Raw genomic sequence first — 23,832 nt, 5'->3', positions numbered from 1 at the left:
CGCTGTAAAACCTCACCTTAGATTTTAGGGTACAGCTCATATGGTTCATTTTCTCTGTCATCTTTCTCAATCCTCCCAGTCAAAAGAAATGCCTTCTCTGTGCTCCCCGTCGGCTTGTGTCGGATCTCCTTTGCCTGCCCCACCCTGCCCCACTGCTCTCCCCAGTTTGTGGCTGCCAGTTGTGATGCTTGTTTTCACCCAATTAACCTGTAAAAAGATAAGCAGATGAGGTGTCCCCTCTGGGATCCTTTTTCTCCCCCATAGGTCCTCTCATGCCCTGGGCACATACTGCTGCCCAACAGATCTTTCTATCATAATGGAAATGTTCCCTACCTGTGCTGTCCAGATACACTAGCTGCTGACCACATGTGAACACTGAGCATTCAAAATGTGGGTTGTGTGACTCAGCAACTGAATTTTTTTATTTCATTTAAATTTAACTTAAATAGTGACACCTGGATAGGGGCAACCATGTTGTATAGCTTAGTCCTAGAGCTTTCTTCCTCGAGGGACAGCCTCACCAGCTGAACACCAAGCACGTTTAATTTTCAAACAATGAAAGCAGGGCCACAAAGGACGTGTTTCAAAGTACAAATTCAGTTTATTCATCTGTTTATGACACAGTACACAGGAGGCAAAGTGTTTCACATCATAGACTTCACTTCCAGCTCCTTGGAATGTTCATTTCTTTGGCTTACAGGAGAGACTAGACAGGAAGGCCAGGCAATGCTTAGGCAACTAAAATGAGGTTGGGGGCAATGCTAATGTCACCCTCACAGGGACTGTTAGTCGCAAGCTGGTTTTCTAGACCTGTTAGCTGGAAGCATGGCGAGCACCATTTCTGGACGCTCAGGCTGTGTCGGGCTTCAGTCGTCTCCACCACACAGGTACAGCAGCGCTTTCTGGTAGTCGCCCTTAGTGTCTTGCTACAAATGACCCAGGAGAAAAAAGAAATGCGGTATAAGAAAAAAGCCCAGACTCCTCAGTAACACAGAAGTAGCCTCAACGCCCAACGAAGCCTCTCCCATGACAAAGAGAAGACTCTTCAGCAGACCTGCCCTGACACAAAGGCCTGGAAGGCCACACCCAAACCACTGCCAGGGAAGCCTCTGGGAGTGTGGTCGGAGGAGGTGCTGGGGAAGACATTCAAGTCTCCTTAGGACTGTGGGGTGGAGGGAGTGCAAGGTACTGAGGCTTGACCTGGGTTAGTGACCAGGGCTGTTCTTACTGCAGCAAGGTCCTACAAACACCCCAACTTTCCTCTCTCGTCCTCACCTTTCCACAGAGAACAGGGTACTTCCCTAGCTCACTCTGCTATTTCCTGCATTATTAAGGTCAAGTGGAAAGAAGCTGATGAGGTGAGGAACAATTCCTAAGAGTCTAAATGGTCCTTTGACTTTAAACATGTGCCCTAATAAACCTGGCTATAAAAAACCCAGCTCTAACTTCATCCTTGGTAACCATGGACATGGCTTTGGACATCTGAGGAACTTTTAGAAAGCAGAATTGCCATGGCTGTCTGAAATCCACACAGTGGTACCACTGTGAATGCGATCACTTCCTTACACGCAAATGCGACATCACGCCAAAACAGACAGAGGCTAAATTGATTGGAGAGATGGGAGTTCTGAGTAACTGAAAGTTGTCAGGCCCATCCCAGAGGATTTTTCAAGGAATAAATGCATAATAAAAGGAAAATGTAATTGATCTTCCAAGTCTCTCTGGGATGTCAGCAAGCCTTGCAGGACCATCGTCATGAACACCAATGATCACTGTAGAGTAACAGATGTGAAAAATATAAACCATCACAAAGTCCAGGACAAATCACAAATGTGCTTTCAAAATAAATCCCTGATAGGTGATGACTGGTATCTCTTCCCCAGAGATTTAGAAAACAGAAAATCACCACTGTGTCATCATTCTGCCAGGCCACCTGCCGGGGCCCGGGAGGCTCTGGCCGGCAGGGCAGGCTGACGCCGCACCTCGGACTTACCTGGATGTAATAGTACAGGGACTTGCCGTACTTTCTCTTGAATTCAGACCTAATTTTCAACATGTCCACTTCACTGCGGGAGACCATGATTCTGATCAGGACCTTATCTCGAGTCCCCTTGCCCTGAAAATCAAGTTCATATTCCAAGTTACGTTCGCTGAGAATGTTCTCATTAAAGAAAGAGTCTACAGCCTGAGCATTCCTGATCTGAAAATCTGAAATCTAAAATGCTCCAAAATCCAAAATTTTTTCAGTGCCGACATGATGCCACAATGAAAAATTCCACATATAGACACTTAACACAAACTGTTTCATGCATAAAATTATCAAAAGCATTGTATAAAATTACCTTTAGGCTACGCATGTAAGGTCTATATAAAACATAAATGAATCTCAAGTTTAGACTTGGGTCCCATCCCTAAAATATTTCATTATATATATGCAAATATTCCAAAATCAAAAATAAATCTGAAATCCAAAACATTCCTGGCCAAGCATTTTGGATAAGGGATATTAGGGCACAGTGTACACTGCCTGGGTGATAAGTACACCAAAATCTCAAAAAGCACCACTAAAGAACTTATTCATGTAACTGAATACCACTTGTTCCCCAAAAACCTATGTAAGAAAGACAGAGAGAGAGAGAAAGAAAGAAAAAGAGAAAGAAGGAAGGAAGGGAGGGAGGGAGGGGGGGACAGGGAGGGAGGAAGGGAGGAAGGAATGGAGGAAAAAAGAAAGAAAAAAAAGACAAGAAAAGAAAGAAGAGCATGTGGGAATTCCAAACACACCAGGCTGTAGTCAGCACAGACTCCCACTCTATGCCGTCATTCAATAAATATATACTGAGCACCTACTACTACAAGGCTTAGTTCAAGCAGTCTTGTCTCCATATGTAACAAGAGGTTCCTGACTCCTGCAGGCTTAGAGGGGACATGCCAACACATTTCTATCATCGCTCTGCCATTCTGAATGATATGTGCAATAAAGACCACTGAGTTTACTTCCAGAGCATCAGACCAAAGGCACCAAGGGGTGCTATTTGATACGGAACTCAAAGACAGATGGCAGAGGCCGCGCAGACAAGGGAGATGTACCAGAAGGAAAATGCCAAAGCCTAGAAGCCAGAAAACACATGGCACATTTGAGGTGTAGAAAATGGGATGGGTCTACGGGAAGAGGTGGTTTGTTTAGGGGAGAGTTGTGGGGCTGTGTTTGGGGTCTGACAGACCCAGGTTCAAATCTTGCTGTGCAACTTCAAGCAGGCTGAGGTATTCTGAGCTCCGTCTCCGCATTTATAAAGAAGATAATCGTATCAGCCTCAGAGGTGGTTTTGCAATGATTTAAGGTCAGGTGGTAGCACATGTCTACTGTATAGTGGGTGCTTAATAATCACTCCCTTCCTCGCTTGTCTTGACTCTGGGGGTAGCAGGAAGAAATCACTGAGAAACCCGAGTAGGGATCAGACATGACTACCATGTTGCATTTTCTCCCATGGCGCTTTACTTTCTGCCTGTACACCAACACATGTTCAAGCAGCTGAGAGAGAGAAGACGGATTTGTGGTGCTCTCACCTGTCAAACACAACCACAGCTGACTAGTGTGTTCCTGCATCCAGACAGTGGGGTTCCCCTTCCTCCATCCATGAGTCAAGGAGACTCAATCTGGGGCCCAAAAGAAGAAAAGCTGAGTGTGGAAACACAGCTCTCTCAGCCAGCTGCCCTTACCTTCATGGAGTCATACAGCCGGTCAGCAAAATACAGGGGTTTGTTCTGAATGCACTGGACTGTGGAGAGAAGAAAGGGAGTCAGGGCTGCAGCTGCTCTGGTCTCTCCTCTACCAGTGAGAGAGGATGCCCTGACCCTGGGCCACAAACCAGAAGGGACCTGATGCAATGGAAACCGGCTGCAAAATGGAACAGCCTAAGGGAAATGTAGAAATCCTCTACAATACTAAGTTCCACCACAGTTTTAAACCAGGGGACTCTGAGACCTGCAGAACCCAAGTGCATATGTGAGTTTCCACAACATACCCCTCTCTTCTGTTTTCTTACTCCTCCCTGGCAACAATCTGTTACCAATTTAGGCCTTTCTTCAGTTTTATATTCTTAAATCTATACAACTAAGACTGTAAAACTATCCAAAGCATGCATAGAAGCCACACCTCCCAAACACACTTGGATTAAGAGGATGGCCATCTGTCACTTCTGCTCTGGTAGACGATGTCTACCAGGAATGGGGGCCACATTCACTTACCCAGGTTCAGGAAAGCATTTTCCAGGTCTCCTTTAACCTCTTTCCTGATGCTCTCCAACATGTCGTAAGGGCTGTAGCTCTTGTACCTATCAAATACTGAGGAAAAACAACAAAGAATTATCAGATCAGAGCCACTAGTCAAAGCTGTCAGTGATCACCCACCCGGTTTTATGCACCATGATTTTTTAAAGGATGATCATAGCATCCTAGGATCTTAGAGGTTGCCATGGTGACCAGAGCCAACATTGGTCAACTTTGTCCTGGAGCAGCCATACCATGCACCTGTCCTGAATGGCACTGCCCAGGCCACATATTTGGACCATCTCCATCTCCCCTGAGTGGAACTTATTCCATCCGAAAACCACGGGAAACAGTACAGAGCATGCAACAAAGTCCACTACTTCAACAAATAATGGCGAGATAAAAGGATCATCAAACAAGAAGGAGCTGCAGAATAAAGCACCAAATGCAGAAACTATTTGCAAGAGAAAAGAATCCAGAATGGAAGAGAAAGGTGAATGTACTTGGTGAGGGAAAAATGGGTGAGCCTATGAGAGTGCCAAGTGGAGAGAGCACCTCATTCTGGCAGACTCCATCCCAACATGGACATCCACCCGGCCGCCCCAGCCAGAGCCCCAAGGCACGGAGACCCCCTCAGCACAGTGCCCACCTTTCTGGAGGTGGGGCACGCTCCGCTCCGTCATGATGCTGATCCACTTGGGAACATCAGTTCCTTTCCTCTTCACTCCGGCGTCATAGAGATCCTACGAGTACAACCAACCAGGAAAAGTTAACTATACAATCCAGCGTAAGGTCATTAAAAATGTCATGCAAAAAAAAAAAAAAAAAAAAAAAAAGCTATACATTCAAAATGCCAAACGAGGAAGAATGATTATACTGCAGACATGGGCAGAGACCTACTATTTAGGTCAAAAGTCTTAATCACAAGCAGTCTTCCTTAGGCACAGATGGATACCACATGAGACTGCAGATAGTTCGTGAGGTCTGTGCTGTGCAATCTCCTTCCGTGAATGAGAAAGGAGGGACCAAGAGCTTGTATTCATATAAAGAAGGTCAAGTAAATGTTCATGAACACATCTGGCCCTCCTCCCTTTGGGCACATTTAGGGGAAGATAAGCTAGCAGATGTTTACTGGACGGCTACTGTCCAGGCTCCCATTCTCAAGCTTTTCAGAGACTCAGGGAGTGATGGAGCTGGAAAAGGAGCCCATCTCGTCTCATTTTCAGTTTCTGGAAAATTTAGGGGCTACAAGTAGCCCTAACAATGGCAGGAAGGGCAAGAGGAAGAAAGACTTATGCAAGGGTAGATATTCATTCCGTGATCTTCCACCATCTGGGAATTGCAAAACCCAAGTCCTATTACTTTATTTAAAACCCTTCTCTACTACCTGCTAGAAGTGCTGTGTGGAATATATTGAACTGTAAAACTAATGTGAATTTAAATTAATTTTTTTCTGCAGCTTTTATGACTTACTTTGAGATAACTGTTGACCCTCTAAGTAAGGAATATAGTTCATAGCAGTCTGAATAAGCTTAACAAATAGTTCTCAGAGATTATGGAACTAGAACTGGCAAAAGTCTTACTCAGCCAGAAAAGGATAGGTCTCTGCTGGCCTCCCTTTCTCCCCACCAACAACGGAGCAGTAAGCCATCCTGTCCCTGGCTGTGTCTTCTCCACCTTCTTCTGCTTCCCACCTGCCTGCCTGATTGGTGTGCACAGCCACATTACACTCTGCAGAAACTGGCGCTTCCACGCAAACAAAGCCTGAATGAGCATATGTGAGTCACAATTGACTCCATAAGTAATGCCAGCATTATAAAAGAATATCTTCTAATAAACAATGCTCTCAGACTACAGTGGGTTTAAAATACGGCCAGAAATTCTTTGACATTCCTCCCTTCCAAAGGAGGAGCCTAATCCCCTCCCACTAAGTGTGGGCTAGACTCAGTGACTCACTTTTAATGAAAAGAGTATGACAGCGGTGCAAGGTGGGACTCCTGAGATTAGGTCATGAAAGATGCTGTGGCTTCCTCTTTGTGAACTGCTTGCTCTGGGGAAATCCGGCTGCCAAGTTGTGAGGACACTCAAACAACCCGGTGGAGAGGTTTCTGTGGAGCGATTCTAAGGTCTCCCACCAATGGTCATGTGAGTGCACCATCCTGGAAGCAGATTCCCTCGACCCAGTCAAGCCCTCAGGTGACTGCAGCCCTGCAACATTTCGTCTGCAACCTCAGAAAAGACCCTGAGCCAGAACCACTGGGCTAAGCCACTCCTCAATTCCTGACACACAGAAACTGAGAAATAATACATGTTTGTTGTTTTAAGCCACAGAGTTTGGGAGTCATTTGTTACAGAGAGTTAAATTACTGTATAGACTATCCAGAGACTTACCAGAAAACAAGAACTCAAACCAAAAGCTCAGTACTTACCCGGGCATCTTGGTCAATCAGTTCATAGTCAATGACAGAGCCATCCTCTGCTCTTCTACCCTATGGGAAAAAAAAAAAAAGAACTTCAAATCCATTTGTTTTTGTATTCTAAAACTGAAAATGTTTTCTCCCCAGTCCATGTAAGCCATTACTTCATTTAATAAGTTAAGTATCCACCTAAGATTTTTCTTACTTTGAAACCTAGACAGGGCCGGGCGTGGTGGCTCATGCCTGTAATCCTAGCATTTTGGGAGGCCAAGGCGGGTGGATCATGAGGTCAGGAGATCGAGACCATCTTGGCTAACACAGTGTAACCCCGTCTCTACTAAATTAGCCGGGCATGGTGGCACATGCCTGTAGTTCCAGCTACTCAGGAGGCTGAGGCAGGAGAAACGCTTGAACCAGGGAGGTGGGGGTTGCAGTGATCCAAGATCGTGCCACTGCACTCCAGCCCTGGTGACAGAGTGAGACTCTGTCTCAAAAAATAAAAAAGAAAAAGAAACCTAGACCAACCAAGGAGTGGTAAAATCCTTGAGCAAGGAAGTGGGGGCTGTGCCTTGCCATCGACAACCCCCTCCTTCGTACCCGGTCCTGGCCTACACACCTTATAGACATCCCTGTCCCCATCCCCCACAAAAAGCTGATGAGATTTAGTTCTTTCCCACAGAGAGCTAGCGATACAGATGGAGGAATATGCGGACACAAACGTAAAGCGGCCCAGGAACCCACAGCACTAGGAAGACACAAAATGCGGGAGGAGGAAGAACTGTCAGAGAGCAGAGTCAGCAAAGAGGGTGAACAATGGGCCCGGGCTTAAGCTGAAACTTCAAGGGTCAATCAGAGGCAGCTAGCCACGCGGAGAGGGAGAGCCAGCCGGTACACCAGGAATGGCACAGCACACTCCCAGGTAAGTAAGGAGCTCCCCTGTCAGAGCAGAGCTGAGCAGGAGAGAATCTGAGAAAAGAAGATGCAGGGAGGGTTGAGAGGACCTTTCACAGCAGTTAGGAGTTTAAATCTGATGCAGCAGAAATGGGGTTTGAACAGGGGAGTAAAACGGTGAAAGTGTATTTCACAGAGATCCGTGGATGGCGGTACATGGGGCAGGTGGTAGCGAAGAGAGGAGAAACAGGGAGAATGGCTTAGGAGCTGTTGCATTAATGGAGATGTGAGTGGCCAGATGCACTATCTGTCATTTGTCATCAGGGTTCCCAGGGTCTCTCATCCCTCCCCTGGCACATAAGCATTAAGCTGCACACTGGCCAGAACTAGGGATTCACAGGGGAAGTGCCCCTTCCTCCATGTTAATGTGTTAATATTAGCGATCAGCTCCACAAAGACAACTCCACTCCAGACAAAGGACTATATGGGCAAATTCCTCCACGAGAAGTGAACGCAGGAAAAAGAAACCAGAAGGTTACTTCCCACTGGGTCCTGCATGACCACAGAGAGAGGCAAAGTGACCTTCCCTAAGTCACGCGGCCAAGGCTCTGGCACATAAATCCAGGCCAGGAGTTGAGAGCCGCCCATCCCTCCTCTGGCTCCCAAAGTCCACTTGTCCATGAGGTTTTGCAGGATAAGAAATCCTATTATACAAAATTGACAACTCTGCAGTGACAGTGCAAACCCACTTTCGAAAATGCAGCTGAATTTCTGATGCAGGCACAGGGCACTTAGTTAATTCACTCCAAGTATAAAATGAGGTATGTGACATGACTTGGGAGGCAGCAAGGCCAAAGAAAGAAACTGGGAAACCAACCTTTGCCAGGGCAACCATCAGCTTGCGGAAGTCACCAGATGTGTCCGAAATAATGTCCTTCTCCAAATCAGTCTTGTACACTTGGAGGAAAATACATCTGGTTTTATGCTTTCTGCCTGTGTAGCCAACCACCCACCCCAATCTTCCCATTTCCCACTAAGACTCTGAAAAAAAGAACAGCTATGTCAGCTGGACATACCCATTCTCCTTAACCCCAAACAGAGGAAGGATTCACTAGAATGATTTTCACCCTCATGAAATCAGAGCCAGAGTTATTATCCATGACAGGGGGCAGCAGGGCTAGATCAAATCAGGGATCCTCAACTTTGATCGGAGACCTCTTATATAGTTTAAATACTGGCTCCCAGCCCTCCTGACTGTGAACACTCGTTTTGAACATCAAAAAAATAGGAGGTCTACACACACACATGCACACACACAATTGTGCTTTACTGTCCACTGAGAAAATGCACAATGGCAAAAACTACTAAGAATTAAACAATGCTTTTGAATGAAATTGTATTTCAATATTCAAAACAGCATCTATATTGAAATACAGTAGCTAGAGAAGAACTGTAATCTTCCTAATATTAAAAAAAGATAAATGTGTGAGGTGATGCATACCCCAATTACCCTGACTTGGTAATTCCATATTATATATATGTACCAAAATATCCCGTGTACCCCCAAAATATGTACAATTATGATATATCAACTTTAAAAAGTAAAAGAAAAGAGAAATGCAGTAGCAATGTAAAGTTGCATTGTTTATTCCACTCATAGCCTTCTATATTGCTTAGTGCGCACAGGTCCACACGGGTCTCTTGCTGTAATTCTTCAATTATCCACAGTCCAGAGTTGGCAACCTCTTGAGCAGAGACTGAACAGCACCCAGTAAATGGAATCCATATATAATACTTGCTACTTCTCCTCATCAGATTTTTAAAAATAAATTTTGTTTTCTCTTCTTTCCCTCCTGTCTACCCTTCTTCTAACACAGAAGTTCTAGTGGAATGTAATAATCAAACTGCAGGCAATGAGGAGGTGAAGGAGAGCAACCTGGACCACAGCCAACCTCGCCTGCATGGTCAAGGTGGCAGGCGCTTCTGTACATCAATAATCCAGGCATCTTAGCCCGAACACTAACCCCAGTGGCCATGATACAGTCACATAAATTGGGCTGAGGATGAATCACAGAAATCAAGCTACTCACTTTCCTTGTAGACTCTGTTAATTTCCTGCAGCTCCTGGTTGGTTCTGGAGCAGATGATCTCAATGAGAGAGTCCTCGTCGGTTCCCAGCCCCTGTGAACCAGGAAACACGAACATCAGCAGGGAAAGGCTTCCACACCGTTAGCCTACTTCTCTGATCTCCATCAAGTAAATCGCAAACATGGGTTGGGTCTGTTAGCATCCTGCTTTCTACATTCCTACTGAGGAATCCATACTCTATCCTTTAGCACAAAGTAATGTTATCTTCTATTCCTTTAAAAAATGCTTCACCAGAGCACAAGATGGTGGAATTGGCATGTTTGAGTTCAACTGTTAATATGTTTTGTTTTTTAAAGTAGTGAATAGGGGCCAAGCACCGTGGCTCACGCCTGTAATCCCAACACGTTGGGAGGCCGAGGCGGGTGGATCACAAGGTTGGGAGATCAAGACCATCCTGGCTAACATGGTGAAACCCCATCTCTACTAAAAATACAAAAAACTAGCCAGGCGTGGTGGCAGGTGACTATAGTCCCAGCTACTCTGGGAGGCTGAGGCAGGAGAATGGCATGAACCCGAGAGGTGGAGCTTGCAGTGAGCCGAGATTGCACCACTGCACTCTAGCAATAGAATATGCCAAATGTTAAAAGTGGTAATTGCCGTTTGCTGTGGGTATATAAAGTAACTTTTTCTTACTATTATTTTTCACTTTCTACAATAACCACCCACTATTTTAACGGACGAGAATTTTCTTCGTTAAACAATTCTTCTTGCTAATTTAAAATAAAGGAATACAGAAAGTTTACATTCTCACGTGCAGCCAGCATTGTTAGAGTAAGTCTTTTTATCAGGCAAAGGTATAGTTAAGAAAAATTTTTAGCTTCACCTCTTTGAAATGTAAAATTGGGTTAATGTTAAAAATTTCATTCTTGTCCTTCCATTTTTGCTTGATAATTATGCACTCTTCAGGCATTTTAGGGAAGCAAAAAGAAATAATGAAGTGCCAAATACACCTAGACACCAACACTTTATTAAGGAGGAAGAATTTGATGGGTGATGTATTCAAATTTAATATATACACTTTTGAGCATGTCAGATAGCTTGAAAGGACTCTGAAACATGTATTTCAAAGCTGGCTTCATGATCAAAGTCAAGATTTAATAATCAGGATTCTTTAATACTTGTCTTTCCGAATATGGAAATACCACTTTGAACTAAGTAGAATTACAACTGTTTAAAATGTAAATCAATTATAAGGTGTTAATACAATAAGAAACTTACTTATCCACATGAAAAGTGTGTCAGCTATTAATTAAACTTATTAGAGGTTATATGTCCCTGAAAAAGTAGTTTGTATAATATAAGTTAAGCCTCAGGTTAATGGTTAATTTTGAATTTTATTCTTCATCTAATCTTTGAGCCAATGGCTCTTCTTTCTGAGTTTTTAATCATGATTTGTAGAGGTTCCAGCAAAGCCAAAAATTCTCCCCTTGTTAACAAAAAGTCCATACAGCATTCTACACAAATGTTATTAAATGACTACTGAGCATCTTTGAATATTTTGAGGAGCAGTTGTTCAATCTCAAGGATGACAGAAATATCGTCTAAAAATAACACGCATTGGGGAAAATGTTATATCCTGACGTCGTAGAATTACAAGACAGGCAGAATAATATAAGATGTGTTTCCTTCCATCACTGATATACCAGTGGTAATATCTGATAATTCCAATAGTGTTTTTATGTCTACATTCAAAGGTGACCTTGGCAATTTCCAAAGCCCGGCCCAAACTCTCCACAGACTGTCCACAATTCCTATCACAAGGGCAAATTCTACTGTAACATATGGCAGATACTGCCACTGGTACTGCCAGAAGTCAAAACAGATCTTTTTTTTAAGCATAGTTCAGTTAATGTCACTTCAAGCTTTATGGATTTTGGAAGGGTACTCAACTGTGATAGCTAATGGAAGAGCTGGCACAGGGTCAAAGCTTCAGCAGTTAAAGCACCTTCCATTGGGCCCAATTACATAGATTACAACAGTGACTGACAGCTCAAAAAGGTCTGTTTCAAGTCACTAATACCTAGTAATAGATACCAGTAAAGCCACACGAATCACAACTAAATAGATTCTTGACGAAAATAAGACAAACTGATCAGAAGTGTTGATGGCCAGAAGAAACCTAGGAGAGGCTGACTCATCCCTGCCTCCAAACGTCCACAGACTCGGTTTTCAGGAGTGCTATTTTTATCAACCAGGATCATGAAATGTTGTTGACATTTTATCATTCTTAATGATGTCTTTTCAGCAGTACAGCCTACTTAGGAAACTCAGACAAGTCCGCTCAAATAAGCTGAGCACAGCTTTGGCTAAGCTGAAGAACTGAAGGAAGAAAGAGACTTAACAACAAATCTTACAGCAGCCCTGAGCTATCAAGTTCGGGGCTCTGGAGATGCCCAGTGTCCAAAGCAGCTTCACTCTTGTGTTCTCTGGGGAAAGGATGACAACTGAACTGTGACATTAGCTCTGGTGACAGGCTTAGAGCTCAGACTGTTCATAATTCAGGAACAGCGGCATCAGAGAAAACACACTCAGACTCAGAATTAAAAAATCAGACATATGGCTTCCCCCCTACAGCGCAGACTTTACCCATGTATATCAGCAGAGGGCAGTGTCGGACTGTTCAAATGCTGCAGACCCACACTAGGAAAAAGGGTCCAAATGTGTTGCAGTAACATTTATGTGTGTACATCCATTGCATTTATATAAAACTTGATGTTGGCCAGGCACGGTGGCTCACGCCTGTAATCCCAGCACTTTGGGAGGCCAAGGTGGGCAGATCACCTCTGGTCGGGAGTTCGAGACCAGCCTGACCAACATGGAGAAATCCTGTCTCTACTAAAAATACAAAATTAGCCGGGAGTAGTTGCACATGCCAGTAATCCCAGCTACTCGGGATGCTGAGGCAAGAGAATCACTTGAACCCGGGAAGCAGAGGTTGCAGTGAGCGGAGATCGCGCCATTACACTCCAGCCTGGGCAACAAGAGCGAAACTCCGTCTCAAAAAACAAAACAAAAAACTTGATGTTTTAGGTATGCACAAAGTTCAGGAGGTTTCCAATCTAGAATTTTTACTTAATTTAACCAAAAATTCCAGGTTCAAAAGAACTTTACAAAAGAAAAACATAAAAGATAACGTGAGACTTCACAGAGGTACGATTCAGGTACGATTCATCATCTGAAATTACCCCTCATGTGCACTATGATGTTCTGATTCTGCCCGAATTTGAAACAAATGGTACTGACAGAATATGGGAGGAAGAAACACCCACGAAAGGATGGGCAGAATTTGCAAGCTTCACTTAACAAAAGATGAGGTTTTTTTTCTTGCCTTAATATCACAACATATCTTTTTAAAGAAGGAAGTGTAATCAAGGAAGTAGTTTGCCCAAATGGTATTCCAATTGCCCAGGTGCTGAGTAGTAGCAGCTGGTAACTGACTTCTCAGCATCATAAAATTTCTTTACAGTCTTAAAACAAGTAATTGAAATATTTTTGGTACAAATCCTGAGACGTATAACTTCAGTTCATTTTTAAAAAATGGTTCCAAATGAGAATTCAAGAAAACTGAAAATCACCAAATTACACTCAGAAAGCTGTAATTCACAAAATTAATAGCAGATTTGACAGAGATGACATCTCACACGCATTTACCTTCATGGAAGCTTTTAGCTCAGAAGCGTCATACTGAGCAGGTGTCTTCAATAGGCCCAAAATCACCGTCTCCAGGTGGCCAGATAAGGCTGACTTCAGTGCTGATGCAAGTTCCTTCGAGAAAACAGGCAATCATGAGGAAAATATTTATTTTACTTTAAAACTGGTGAGTAAAACAAAAGTAAAAGGGATCTTTTTGTGAAGCAGGTTGTGAGTCTTTGACTACTCCAGAGTCTTGGGTCAAACGCCCTCAAATGCATTCCCTTCAACAGACCCACATCTCAGAAACATAAACATCGGGCTTTGCTTTAACGAAATTCCTTAAAATCCAAGTTAATTTTGCCTTCTTCCCCAGTCAATAAAAGGAAACTGAAGTCGTATGTGATTCCTCAGAAAGCTGTGAGAGTGCAGGCACTTTGCAATATGCTTGAAAGTGGTAACATCCCGTGGAAGGCAGGACACTTTCCGAGATCAAGGTCCCTGCTAAGGAGGAGGTGTTCAAGCAGCCAGCCTCCTGGGAAGCAGATCTTGTGGCCTGCTGATACACTGTAAAAGACATGGGGGCAGCCAGTCCAGCAGCAGCTCCTCAAAGTCTCCAGAAGGAACCAGAGGCCCCAGCACAGTTGGAAGTGAGGTCATGAAACTTTCCTATGCAAAACATTGTATCTAATACTGAGAAAATATCTCTTTGTCCACACCAAACTGGGACCGTGTTTAACGGAAGTGATAGGAAACTAACACCTCCGAATTGGCCCCATTGAATTCGCAGCTGCATATAATTTCTTAAGGGTTCCACTGTCACCATGAACACAGAAATTTAAGTCAGAGGTCTGGTCAGCACCCATGTATGTAGACAGACACCCCAACTCAATGTGGCTTTTAGCGATGCTTCCTCGGGCTAAACTTCCTACAAATCATGGCTGATGACTGAAACCTCCTACTGAAATAAAGTTCTTCTTTTCACTTTTTCCTTTCTCTTCTCTCTCTTCTTTCTTTCTCTCCTTGCTTTCTAAGAGCACCCGTGGCATCCACAAAACTTAGCCCCTAGAGGTACTTGCAGGATACGAGAGGTGATTTTCAGCCTGCTTCAGAGACAACCATCTTGAATCATTCGTGATATCAAAAGTGTTAGAAGGATCTTAGAAGCCATCTGGCCCAAGCCTTTCGCCACCCATTTCTTCCTGCTTCCCAATGTCCTGGGAACACACGGCACTTAGGAGAGGACTGTAAAAGCAATAGCTCCCAATTATAACACCAGTCTCCCAGTTTGGAACTTTGAGGTTAGGTAACTCCAAACTTAGCCTACCCTTGACACTCCCCTCTACCCATTCTCTGTTCAAACCTCAAATAGCATTTGGGCACCTACTGACTTCTTCTACCTCTATTCTAAACTCCTTATGGGCGTTCAACTTCCTGTTTCTCACAATGTCCAGCACAGAGCTTTGCATTTAACAAAAACTAAACAAAAACTCCAGAAATGTATGATAAACAAAACATAACCATTCCCTGTAAGGAGAAGCCTCGCATCTGGCGTCTGCTAGAACATGAAAGAATCGTAAAAGCAGCTGTCTCTCCCAGCTCCTCTCCGCTCTGCTAGCTGGGCCCAGGTTCTTCAAGCTCATCACCTGGGCAGCCACAGCCCATATCCCTAAAGAACTCTGCAACACAAATCTTCTTATTTCACAGACTTTCTTTATTTTACAAACAGCCGATTGCTTCACTTGAAACTATCTCAAGTAGTTTACATATCTTTTATAAAAGATATATAATTCTTCTTGGCCTAAGGCTGAGAGTCAAGAATTAGAAGGATGGTGAGCTGTCCCCAGCACACAGCAAAGCCTGTGAGATCTTGGGGACCTCATCGTAATTCTGGTAATATCTTCTCTCCAAGAGGGTACGTGGGAGCTTTGTTCTCCATATATCTAATCTAAAACCAATATCTAGGTTTTGGGTGTGGTGGCTTATGACTGTAATCCCAGCAGTTTGGGAGGCAGAGGTGAATCATATGAGTCCACATGGCAGAAGTTGCAGTAAGCTGAATCATACCACTGCAATCAAGCCTGGGTGACAGAGCAAGACCCTGTCTCAAAAAAAAAAAAAAAAAAAAAAAATCCAGGCTTCTGTGTTTGTGTGTACACACCCAAATGTATTGCAAGACCAGACTCTGTAAGTGACAGCTGAAAGATCAAGTTTTGTGCATGCTGTCCAGAGATGAGCCTTCTGCTCCAATGGGAACTTGGCTCCAACCAGCTCACAAACCCTCTTGGGAAGCTGGAGAAATAAAGCACTCCCCTCTATGCCTCACTACAGAAAGATTAATATACGTCTAGAGAAAGAAGAATTTTAATGCACATGAGATGAAAGAAGCCAAATGCTTTCCTATTTGTGTCCTTTCCAACTGTTTAGAGTGTGGGGAATGGAAGTGTAGCAAGGCTTGACCTGCAACTCCCAGGACCCTGCTGGTCATGTCAATCCCAAGGGCAGAAATGTCTCTTCTAGAATCCTTCCAGCTTACCTCCACTGTGGCTACGAGTGAAAGCCATAAGTCAGATGGGAGCTGCAGGAAGCCACACTTACTGCACTGTCTAAGAATAAATCAAAAGCTTTTAATAGCAAGAAGTTAAAAATAAAGCAGCACATCCTTAAAAATAAAATTTCCTAAAACTGACAAAATAAAGGACGAACACGCACTGGTTGTTTCTTAACCACTAGTGGACAAGCAAAGGGAAAAAGCACACAAAGACCCTTTAAATAGTAGGAGCATGGCATGTTGAAGATAGCTTTGCAGACCAAATGAACTGCCAACTAAGCCCACTCGTTGCAAAACGCTTAAGAATTCAAGTGTATATTGTTTAAATGAGAGGAGCTTGTTAGGATCAACACTCAGTGGAGGCTAGTGTCCTAAAATTAAATTAGAAACATCTTATCAAGAACCAGCAGAAGTCAGAAAGATGAAACGGAGTTGCTACAGAAAACTGAGCACAGTGCCTGGCCCAAAGTAAGCACTCAATAAATGGTGCCTGTTGCTGTCGTTCCCTATTCCTAACTTTCTATTCCCAGAAGTTCTCCCTCCAGGTAGCCTGGGTTGGAGGAGGGTACTGTCCTTATACAGAAGCTCCCAAGCACTCTAAAGCAAGCATGACCACCTGCGCTCTGCCTCCTCTCAGATCAACGGTGGCATTAGATTCTCATAGAAGTGCAAACCCTACTGTGAACTGCACATGCGAGGGATCTATGTTATACACTCCTTATGAGAATCTAATGCCTGATGACCTACAGTGGAACAGTTTCATCCCAACACCATCCCTCCCCATCCCATCCGTGGAAAAATTGTCTTCCACGAAACCGGTCCCTGGTGCCAAAAACGTTGGGGATAGCTGCTCTAAAGGCCACATGTGTTTGTGTGTCGTGCACACACACACACACGTGCAGTGACTCTTACAAGGATTTAAAAAGAAAATCTTAGATATCCAATGGTCCCAGAAGTCTTTGCTCATGAGAGCCACAATTCATGAAAAGAAAAAGCAATGTCTGAGGAAATAAAAATTCAACAAGAAATGCCCTCCATCCTTGGAATTGCCTGTACCTTTTTGGTCCTTCTCTGGTAGGCGAAGGCAATATCCTGTCTCTGTGCATTGCTGCGGTTGGTCAAAATGTTGACAATGGTGACCTCATCCACACCTACGGAAATACAAGTTGTTAATCGTTACTCAACCATATACTCTAGTGTTTTGGGCTTACATAGAAGGTGTCAAGCAGAGTTTTTCAAACTGAAGTTTCTATACTGTTTTTCAAACGGAAATACCAAGACACCAAGATTGTTCCAGCTCTTTTGTCAGCATCCTCTACCCAATGTGTACACTCTCTTTCCTTTTTTTTCCTGAGAGCCTCAAACCTCAAGCTTAAATGGACCTTTTAAATATTTGTGGTTTAAAAACTATTTTATTCATAAATTGGTTTCTGGAATCAACAGTAGGAGGTGCATATGTGGGGCTCTGGCAGTCAGATGGAACAACAGAGATTTAGTAGGATTTTAAATGAAGGTCCCCAAATTGCCATTTAACTTGGGATTTAATAGAGAGTAACTGCAAACTGAATTAACAGAGATAATTATTTATATTTATTGCAGGATTATGGCTATATAAGCTGCTAGGTATAATTTCTATGATTATAAAAACTGTCATGACAAATGAGTCAGATTTAATATGGCAGTTGTACTTTCATAGCATAATTGATTAATGCAATCATACTTATTGAAGACAAAATTGTTTTGTAAGGAAAATAAACGTTCCACTGCTTTTAATCTTCAATAGGCAATTTTAATAATCAATTTTATAACTTTATTAAAAAGAGTAAGTGTTTTAATCTAAATTAAATCTAAATTGGGAGTTTTGAAGTGCCACCAAAATATTTTAGTACCTATTTTAACTGGAACATGTGTATTTACAAAGATAAGCAATGCCTTCTGGTGTCTGAAAGTTTCCAATTTTATATCAGAAATACTCCTAACATGCCACTTAACTTAAGAAAGCAGAGTTTGTAAATTCAGAATGTGAAAAGTCTCTCTCCTGACTGATTATTAACTTTGTCTAATAAAAGAAAGAGTCTTTGCCATAACCGGATAAGTAATTCTTGGGTGAGAGAATAGAGTCACTAAACCTATAAGGTCACTTGCAAACTACAAATGGCTTGGCCTGAAGAAAATCAGAGGAGTCCTGAAGAAACAGAAAGGTCAAAACTGTAATGCTTGAGACAAAAACAAACAGCAGATTGACAGAGGAAGTATTTTCACTTCCCAAGTGTGTCAGATCAAAAAGTATAAAGTTAGAATTTCTGGGTATAAAAATAAATAACTTTTTAAAATGTATCTGCTCTTTTCAAAGCAAGTCCATATCAATATGCTGGCTATCTTAACTGTAGCATCTATAACTTTAGCTCTGATTTTTAGAGTAGCCAAGGTAAACATAGAAATCCAATTGCTGGATATGAGATTCAGCTTCAAAGATGCTTATTTCAGCACTGTACATAATATTGAAAAGTAAAGTTAGGAAAAACACCTGTGTCCAATAAAAGGCTGATTAAATGTTCTTTTTTCCATATAATGGGATACTATGCAGTCATTTTAAATGATGGCATAGAAGTATTAAATAATGTTGGAAAATATCCACAATAGAGGTACTGTTAAAAAAAAAAAAAAAGGTTGCAAAGCAGTATGCTCAGTATACTCTCATTTTTGTCAAATGTGTATGCATGTATAAGAAAATATCTAGACATCTCTATATCAAAATTGTAATAGTTATCATCTGAGTGTTGGGATTATATATAATTTTAAATTTTCTTTCTTTTGATTATCTGTACTTTCAAAGTTCATCATAATGACCATAAATGGGTTTTTTTAAATACCCAGCGAGTGGCAGGCAGTCATTTCTCTAGAATCAACTAGTGACTTCACTTCAAGAGAGTCCCTGTATAGCTCTAAATACTTCAGTTAGAAGAAAACACAGTATGCATAATAATTAGGAATTACATCTATATAATTCTCTTCAGTTTCCAAACATCGTAAGACAAGTTATCTTATTTAATCCTCATAACAACCAAGTGGGGATAGTGACTTTTCTATTTCATAAGCGGAGGCTCTAAGGCTCAGAGTGACTGCAGCCCATCCCCGCATGTGTTGTGTGTGTGAACATTTGTTCTCCCGGGGTCTCAGCTTCTATATTGGCACAAGTAAGGGGGCTTGAACAATGACCCCCAAATTCTGCTTCCAGAAAACACTAATGGATATAATTTTTAACTTATATTTTGTTTCAATTAGGAACAGGCAGAGGAGATTAATTCAAAGACTCTAAAATATCCACAAAGTGGACATAGGCCCGGGCTGCTGGGCATGCATGCCTACCCACACACGTGTTCGCTTGTTTGCTCTCTTGCTCTGTCTCTCAAAATTCTATGACTCTAGCTTTATATCAGGAAAACCACTTGCTTATTAATGTGTTTTGCTTTGTACTTAATTTTATTACCCACCAACTGAAAATGTCACAAAACACAATTCTATCCTCTAACCTCAATTCTATTACTTTCAGAAGTCAACCTAGGGGCGGCTGGCCTGAATGCACACCAAGAACACTGACCCATGAAAAAGTATTCTCTTTTAAAAACAAATGCAAAGTCTGTGTTTGGGTCAGAATGTGGTTCCCGGCCTACCTGCATTAAAATCACATGAAGCATTTATTACAAACACAGTCCCTTGGGCCCTACCTCAGAACTAGTAAGTAAGCTCTCTAGAACTTGGGACCCAGGAAGCAGCACTTCAACAAGCTCCCCAGTAATTCTTTATTTGAGAATCACCAACAGAAAATGATAACCACGGGTGGGAAATGGAAACGTCTTGAGAAATCTACCTATCTAAAAGACTTCTGTGTTACTTCTACCAACTGCTTTTGTGAGGTACAGGGTCGACTACAATTTTAGGGAAAGAAGTGCTTACTTCTGTCCAAACAACCCAGGTAAGAAGTAATATCTAAAGAGCTCACTCCACAAGCTGTGATGCAGTCCCGCACTCTTAGTCAACGAAACAGCTTTCTGCCTTTCTTTCCATAGCAGCTAAGTGTCCAGCCAGCAGAGATAGAATTTAATCCAATTACTGGAAATCCCCATAAAGAGCCTGGGTGGTTAACCTGAATCTTACCTAGGAGGCAGCAACAACCATAGTCTGAAGGAATCGAAATGTATTTTACCTAAATTATTTACCAAGCTAACAGCCAGCTGAGAGGCAGTATCTAACGTGCTGGGACTTTACAAGTGAACAGCCGTAATGCATTGCACAAGTGCTAACGCCACTAACTACAAGGAAATGAAATGGAGGCTATTTCTGCAAGTAGAAGACTCCCGTTCCACCGCCCTGCCCAAGAACCTCACCTGCATCACCTATTTCTCCCATACCATTGTCTGCATGTTTCAAACTGAACTGGAAAGAGGAAAAAATCATGAAGCCAGGATCAGCTGCCTAGTCAAAGCCACTTAAGTCATGTCCTATATTGCAATACCAAATACATGCATCTTCAAATGGGACTGAACCATCTTATCTCTAGAACACTGCTGCTTCCTCTTGCCCTGCTATTGTAATTGGTGAGGCCATTTATTCCCGTGAAAAATTATTCAGTACAGGTTGAGGCTGCAAAGGTCATCCAGTTACTCACCATTTCTACCCAGGATGCAACTGAAGGACTCAGACGGAACCTCGAATACTTATGTCAGCACAATCATCATCAACAATGCACAGCCAGTGCCAGGACACCAGAAAAGCTCTAAATTCAATATAGTGCGAGATGCCCGGGAGATGGGGCTCTGCCTTCCCTGATTTATACTCTCTGACCTGTCGTGTTCCAGTGCTTAAGGAAGTGTTTGCTGGGCGGAAGGGCCCAGGGTCTAAAGAAACTGTGTGGGTGGGGCAAGGGCATAAAGAAGAAACAGAAAACCTGAATAACACTTCCTTTTCCATCCTCTTCCTCCTGTGTCTGATATGAGTGATCACAAAGTCATCTAAGCAAAGGCTCTCCACAAGGAAGAGTGATGTGGATACGGTGATCCCACAGAATGTGGATGAAAACATGAATTCTGTAATTCAGGCAGATGTTTTACAATTTTTTTTCAAAACTAATAGAAGTTACACTTTTCCAACATTGGTGAGGAACCAAGACACAAACGTATTTGGCTCCTGATGGGAAACAGCACAAGGAAGTCTTTAAGCATTTACTCCTTGAACAAAAATAGTCAGCTAAATCTAATTAGCTAACTACAACAATATTTTCAACACTTGGATCATGGGCACCCCAGAGGTCAGTCACTGTTCCAAATGCCAGTTAATCTGAAGCAACAGCTTTGCCAAGGGAATGCCATGGGGAGGCGCTGCTGACAGCAGGGTGCCAGGAGAAACCTGGGGGTCCTGGGTCCCATAAATCATTTACTGTATTTTCCAAGCATAGAGAACATTGGCAGTTTAAAATGATGGCTGCATCCAAAACCACAAAATCAGCCTCCTGGAGTTTCCTCCTCCTCTCGGCGGGTGGAAACCCCAAGTCAGCTCCAGCGCCTGGCATTCCATGGAAAATGTGTGTCTTTATTGTCCATGGCAAGGCACCAACAGCCGTTCTGAACAGGATGCTGACTCACATCTGCCGAGACACACTGAATGCACAAAGAAAATGGATTTCATTTGTGTTTGATGAAGGTCTCGGGAGGGTGGGGGCTGACTTGGAAAACAAAGGAAAACTGTCCACCAGATCCTCTCCTTACCTATATTATGGGGAAGACCATGACTTAAGATTACTGAGCATACAAGTATCAAAGCTGAGAAAAAAATCATCTTTACAAAAAGAAGGTCAGAGGCATGCCACAAAGACAGGACAGCGCCACAGAGCTATGGGTGTGTACATGTGGACATAGTTCATTTATTATAATAATAGTAACCTTTTGCCTTATTATTATAATAATAGTAACCTTGTGGCTCACGCCTGTAATCCTAGCACTTTGGGAGGTCAAGGTGGGCGGATCACGAGGTCAGGAGTTTGAGATCAGCCTGACCAACATGGAGAAACCCCGTCTCTACTAAAAATACAAAATTAGCCAGGTGTGGTGGTGCACGCCTGTAATCCTAGCTACTCGGGAGGCTGAGGCAGGAGAATCGCTTGAACCCAGGAGGCGGAGGTTGCAGTGAGCTGAGATCGTGCCATTGCACTCCAGCCTGGGCAACGAGAGCGAAACTCCATCTCAAAATAATAATAACTTTTTACTAGGCACCTACTATGTGCCAGGCATTTTTATCAGATGCCCATATTCTATCATGTAATTCTCACCACACCTATCTAAGGTGGGTGCCACTGTCATCCCGGTTGTACTAATGAGGAAACCAATGCTCACAGAAGGCAGAGACTCGCTCAAGGTCACACAAGCAAGACACTTGCGGGGCTGAGATTCAAACCAGGACTAAAGACCTTGGGTCACTGCACTGGGCAACTCTGCCTCCTGTGATAGAAAATTATGCAAAACTTGAAAATAAAGCAAGAGGAAGACAGCATATCCTCCAGGTATGTGCTGAAGCACTATCTCACAGACCCAAAGACTCATGCTCAAGGGACCTGTCTTACCTGACATGCTACTTTCTACTGATTTGGGCATACACTCTGCAGGGTTACATGTTAACTTGTAGATTGTGGTCCAGTAGAAAGGATAACCCCAAAGGCTGTGGCTTCACTGCCCTATAGAACATGAATGGTCTTGTATCCAGCTCAACAAGCTTTCTTTTTTTTTTTAAACAGGGTCTCTCACTCTGTTGACCAGGCTGGAGCACAGTGGTACAACCATGGCTCACTGTAGCCTCGACCTCCTGGGCCCAAATGATCCTCCTGCCTCAGCCTCCTGAGTAGCTGGAAGCACAGGCACTCACCACCAACGCCCAGCTAATTTTTAAAAATGTTTTTTAGAGATGAGGTCTCCCTTTGTTGCCCAGGCTCTCCTGCCTGCTAGGATTACAGACAAGAGCCACTACACCCAGCCTGGCACAACAATCTTATTCCAACATTCTTTTCTCAACACTTACCAACATCCAGTATCTCAAATTCCCTCTGAACCAGCCTTACCTCAATGTGTTAAATAAATGTTTAATACATGTTTATCCTATGAGTCAAGTCTGTACCTTTTTAAAATTATACTCTGATACTTTTTCATACCACGCTCCACCATCTAGCTCCTATAAAGGATATGGGACAATAATGTGTCAAATGTGTAGAGAACTGGGCTGAAATTTTTACATACAAATGCACTTACACTTGGTAATCTGTAGGTAATGATTTTCCACCTGGTAATAATGCATGGCCACTAAAGGGATAACCCAGCTGAGGTTTTTTTCAACAGAAAGAGCTAGAAGACTCTCTTCTGAGGAGAGACATTACTAACTCGGCAGAGGGAGGTAGGCCTTCCCAACAAGCCTAGTATGCCAGCCAGTCACCCACCTACTGGGAGAAATTTTAGGGAAAGAAAAGCTCCCCTCTAGCCATAGGACTACCCAAAGCACCTTCACCATGGTGCTGGCTGGCCCGGAACCCCTGCTATCAAAGTTGCCCCTCTGGGTCATCCAGCACAAGCGAGCACTGTCTCCAGAGCGTCTCTCACCAAGACAGGACACCCAGCTGGCTGACAGACGCCAGGGGAGGCCTCTAGATAAGTAGCAGCCACAATGTAGTGCTCTGGAAACTCCATGGGACTCAGACCTGTGAGATCCTGGGGCACATGAGTTCCCTCCCTAGGCCTAGGCATCTCACCCCATAAAACAGAGATATGATAATACTTATTTTACCAGAAGGCAGAAAAGACTGGCTGAGTTAACATCTAGAAACACATCTACTGCCTTCATTCAGCTTCTCTGTCACAAGCCTGGCCCCTGCTTGCATTTGAATATCTA

At 43.1% G+C, this 23,832-nt stretch overlaps 1 protein-coding gene across 1 annotated transcript in view; it reads right to left on the bottom strand.

Moving 5' to 3' along the window:
• Positions 1–576: 576 nt before the first annotated feature.
• Positions 577–23,832, bottom strand: part of LOC116275810 (annexin A2) — a 49,363-nt gene continuing 26,107 nt past the window's right edge. Inside the window, exons 4-13 of the mRNA XM_031668576.1 lie at positions 16,960–17,054; positions 13,374–13,487; positions 9,665–9,755; positions 8,452–8,531; positions 6,696–6,755; positions 4,916–5,009; positions 4,246–4,341; positions 3,718–3,776; positions 1,994–2,116; positions 577–926 (exon numbers count right to left, since the gene is read on the bottom strand). Coding sequence (XP_031524436.1) covers positions 867–926; positions 1,994–2,116; positions 3,718–3,776; positions 4,246–4,341; positions 4,916–5,009; positions 6,696–6,755; positions 8,452–8,531; positions 9,665–9,755; positions 13,374–13,487; positions 16,960–17,054 — 872 coding nt within the window. The 3' untranslated portion in view covers positions 577–866. The remainder of the gene's footprint in view (positions 927–1,993; positions 2,117–3,717; positions 3,777–4,245; positions 4,342–4,915; positions 5,010–6,695; positions 6,756–8,451; positions 8,532–9,664; positions 9,756–13,373; positions 13,488–16,959; positions 17,055–23,832) is intronic.

Source organism: Papio anubis, chromosome 7, assembly GCF_008728515.1.
Source record: "Papio anubis isolate 15944 chromosome 7, Panubis1.0, whole genome shotgun sequence".
Classification (NCBI taxonomy): Eukaryota; Metazoa; Chordata; class Mammalia; order Primates; family Cercopithecidae; genus Papio; species Papio anubis.
The sequence above is the reverse complement of the archived record's forward strand: the minus strand, read 5'-3'. Positions and strand labels throughout refer to the sequence as shown.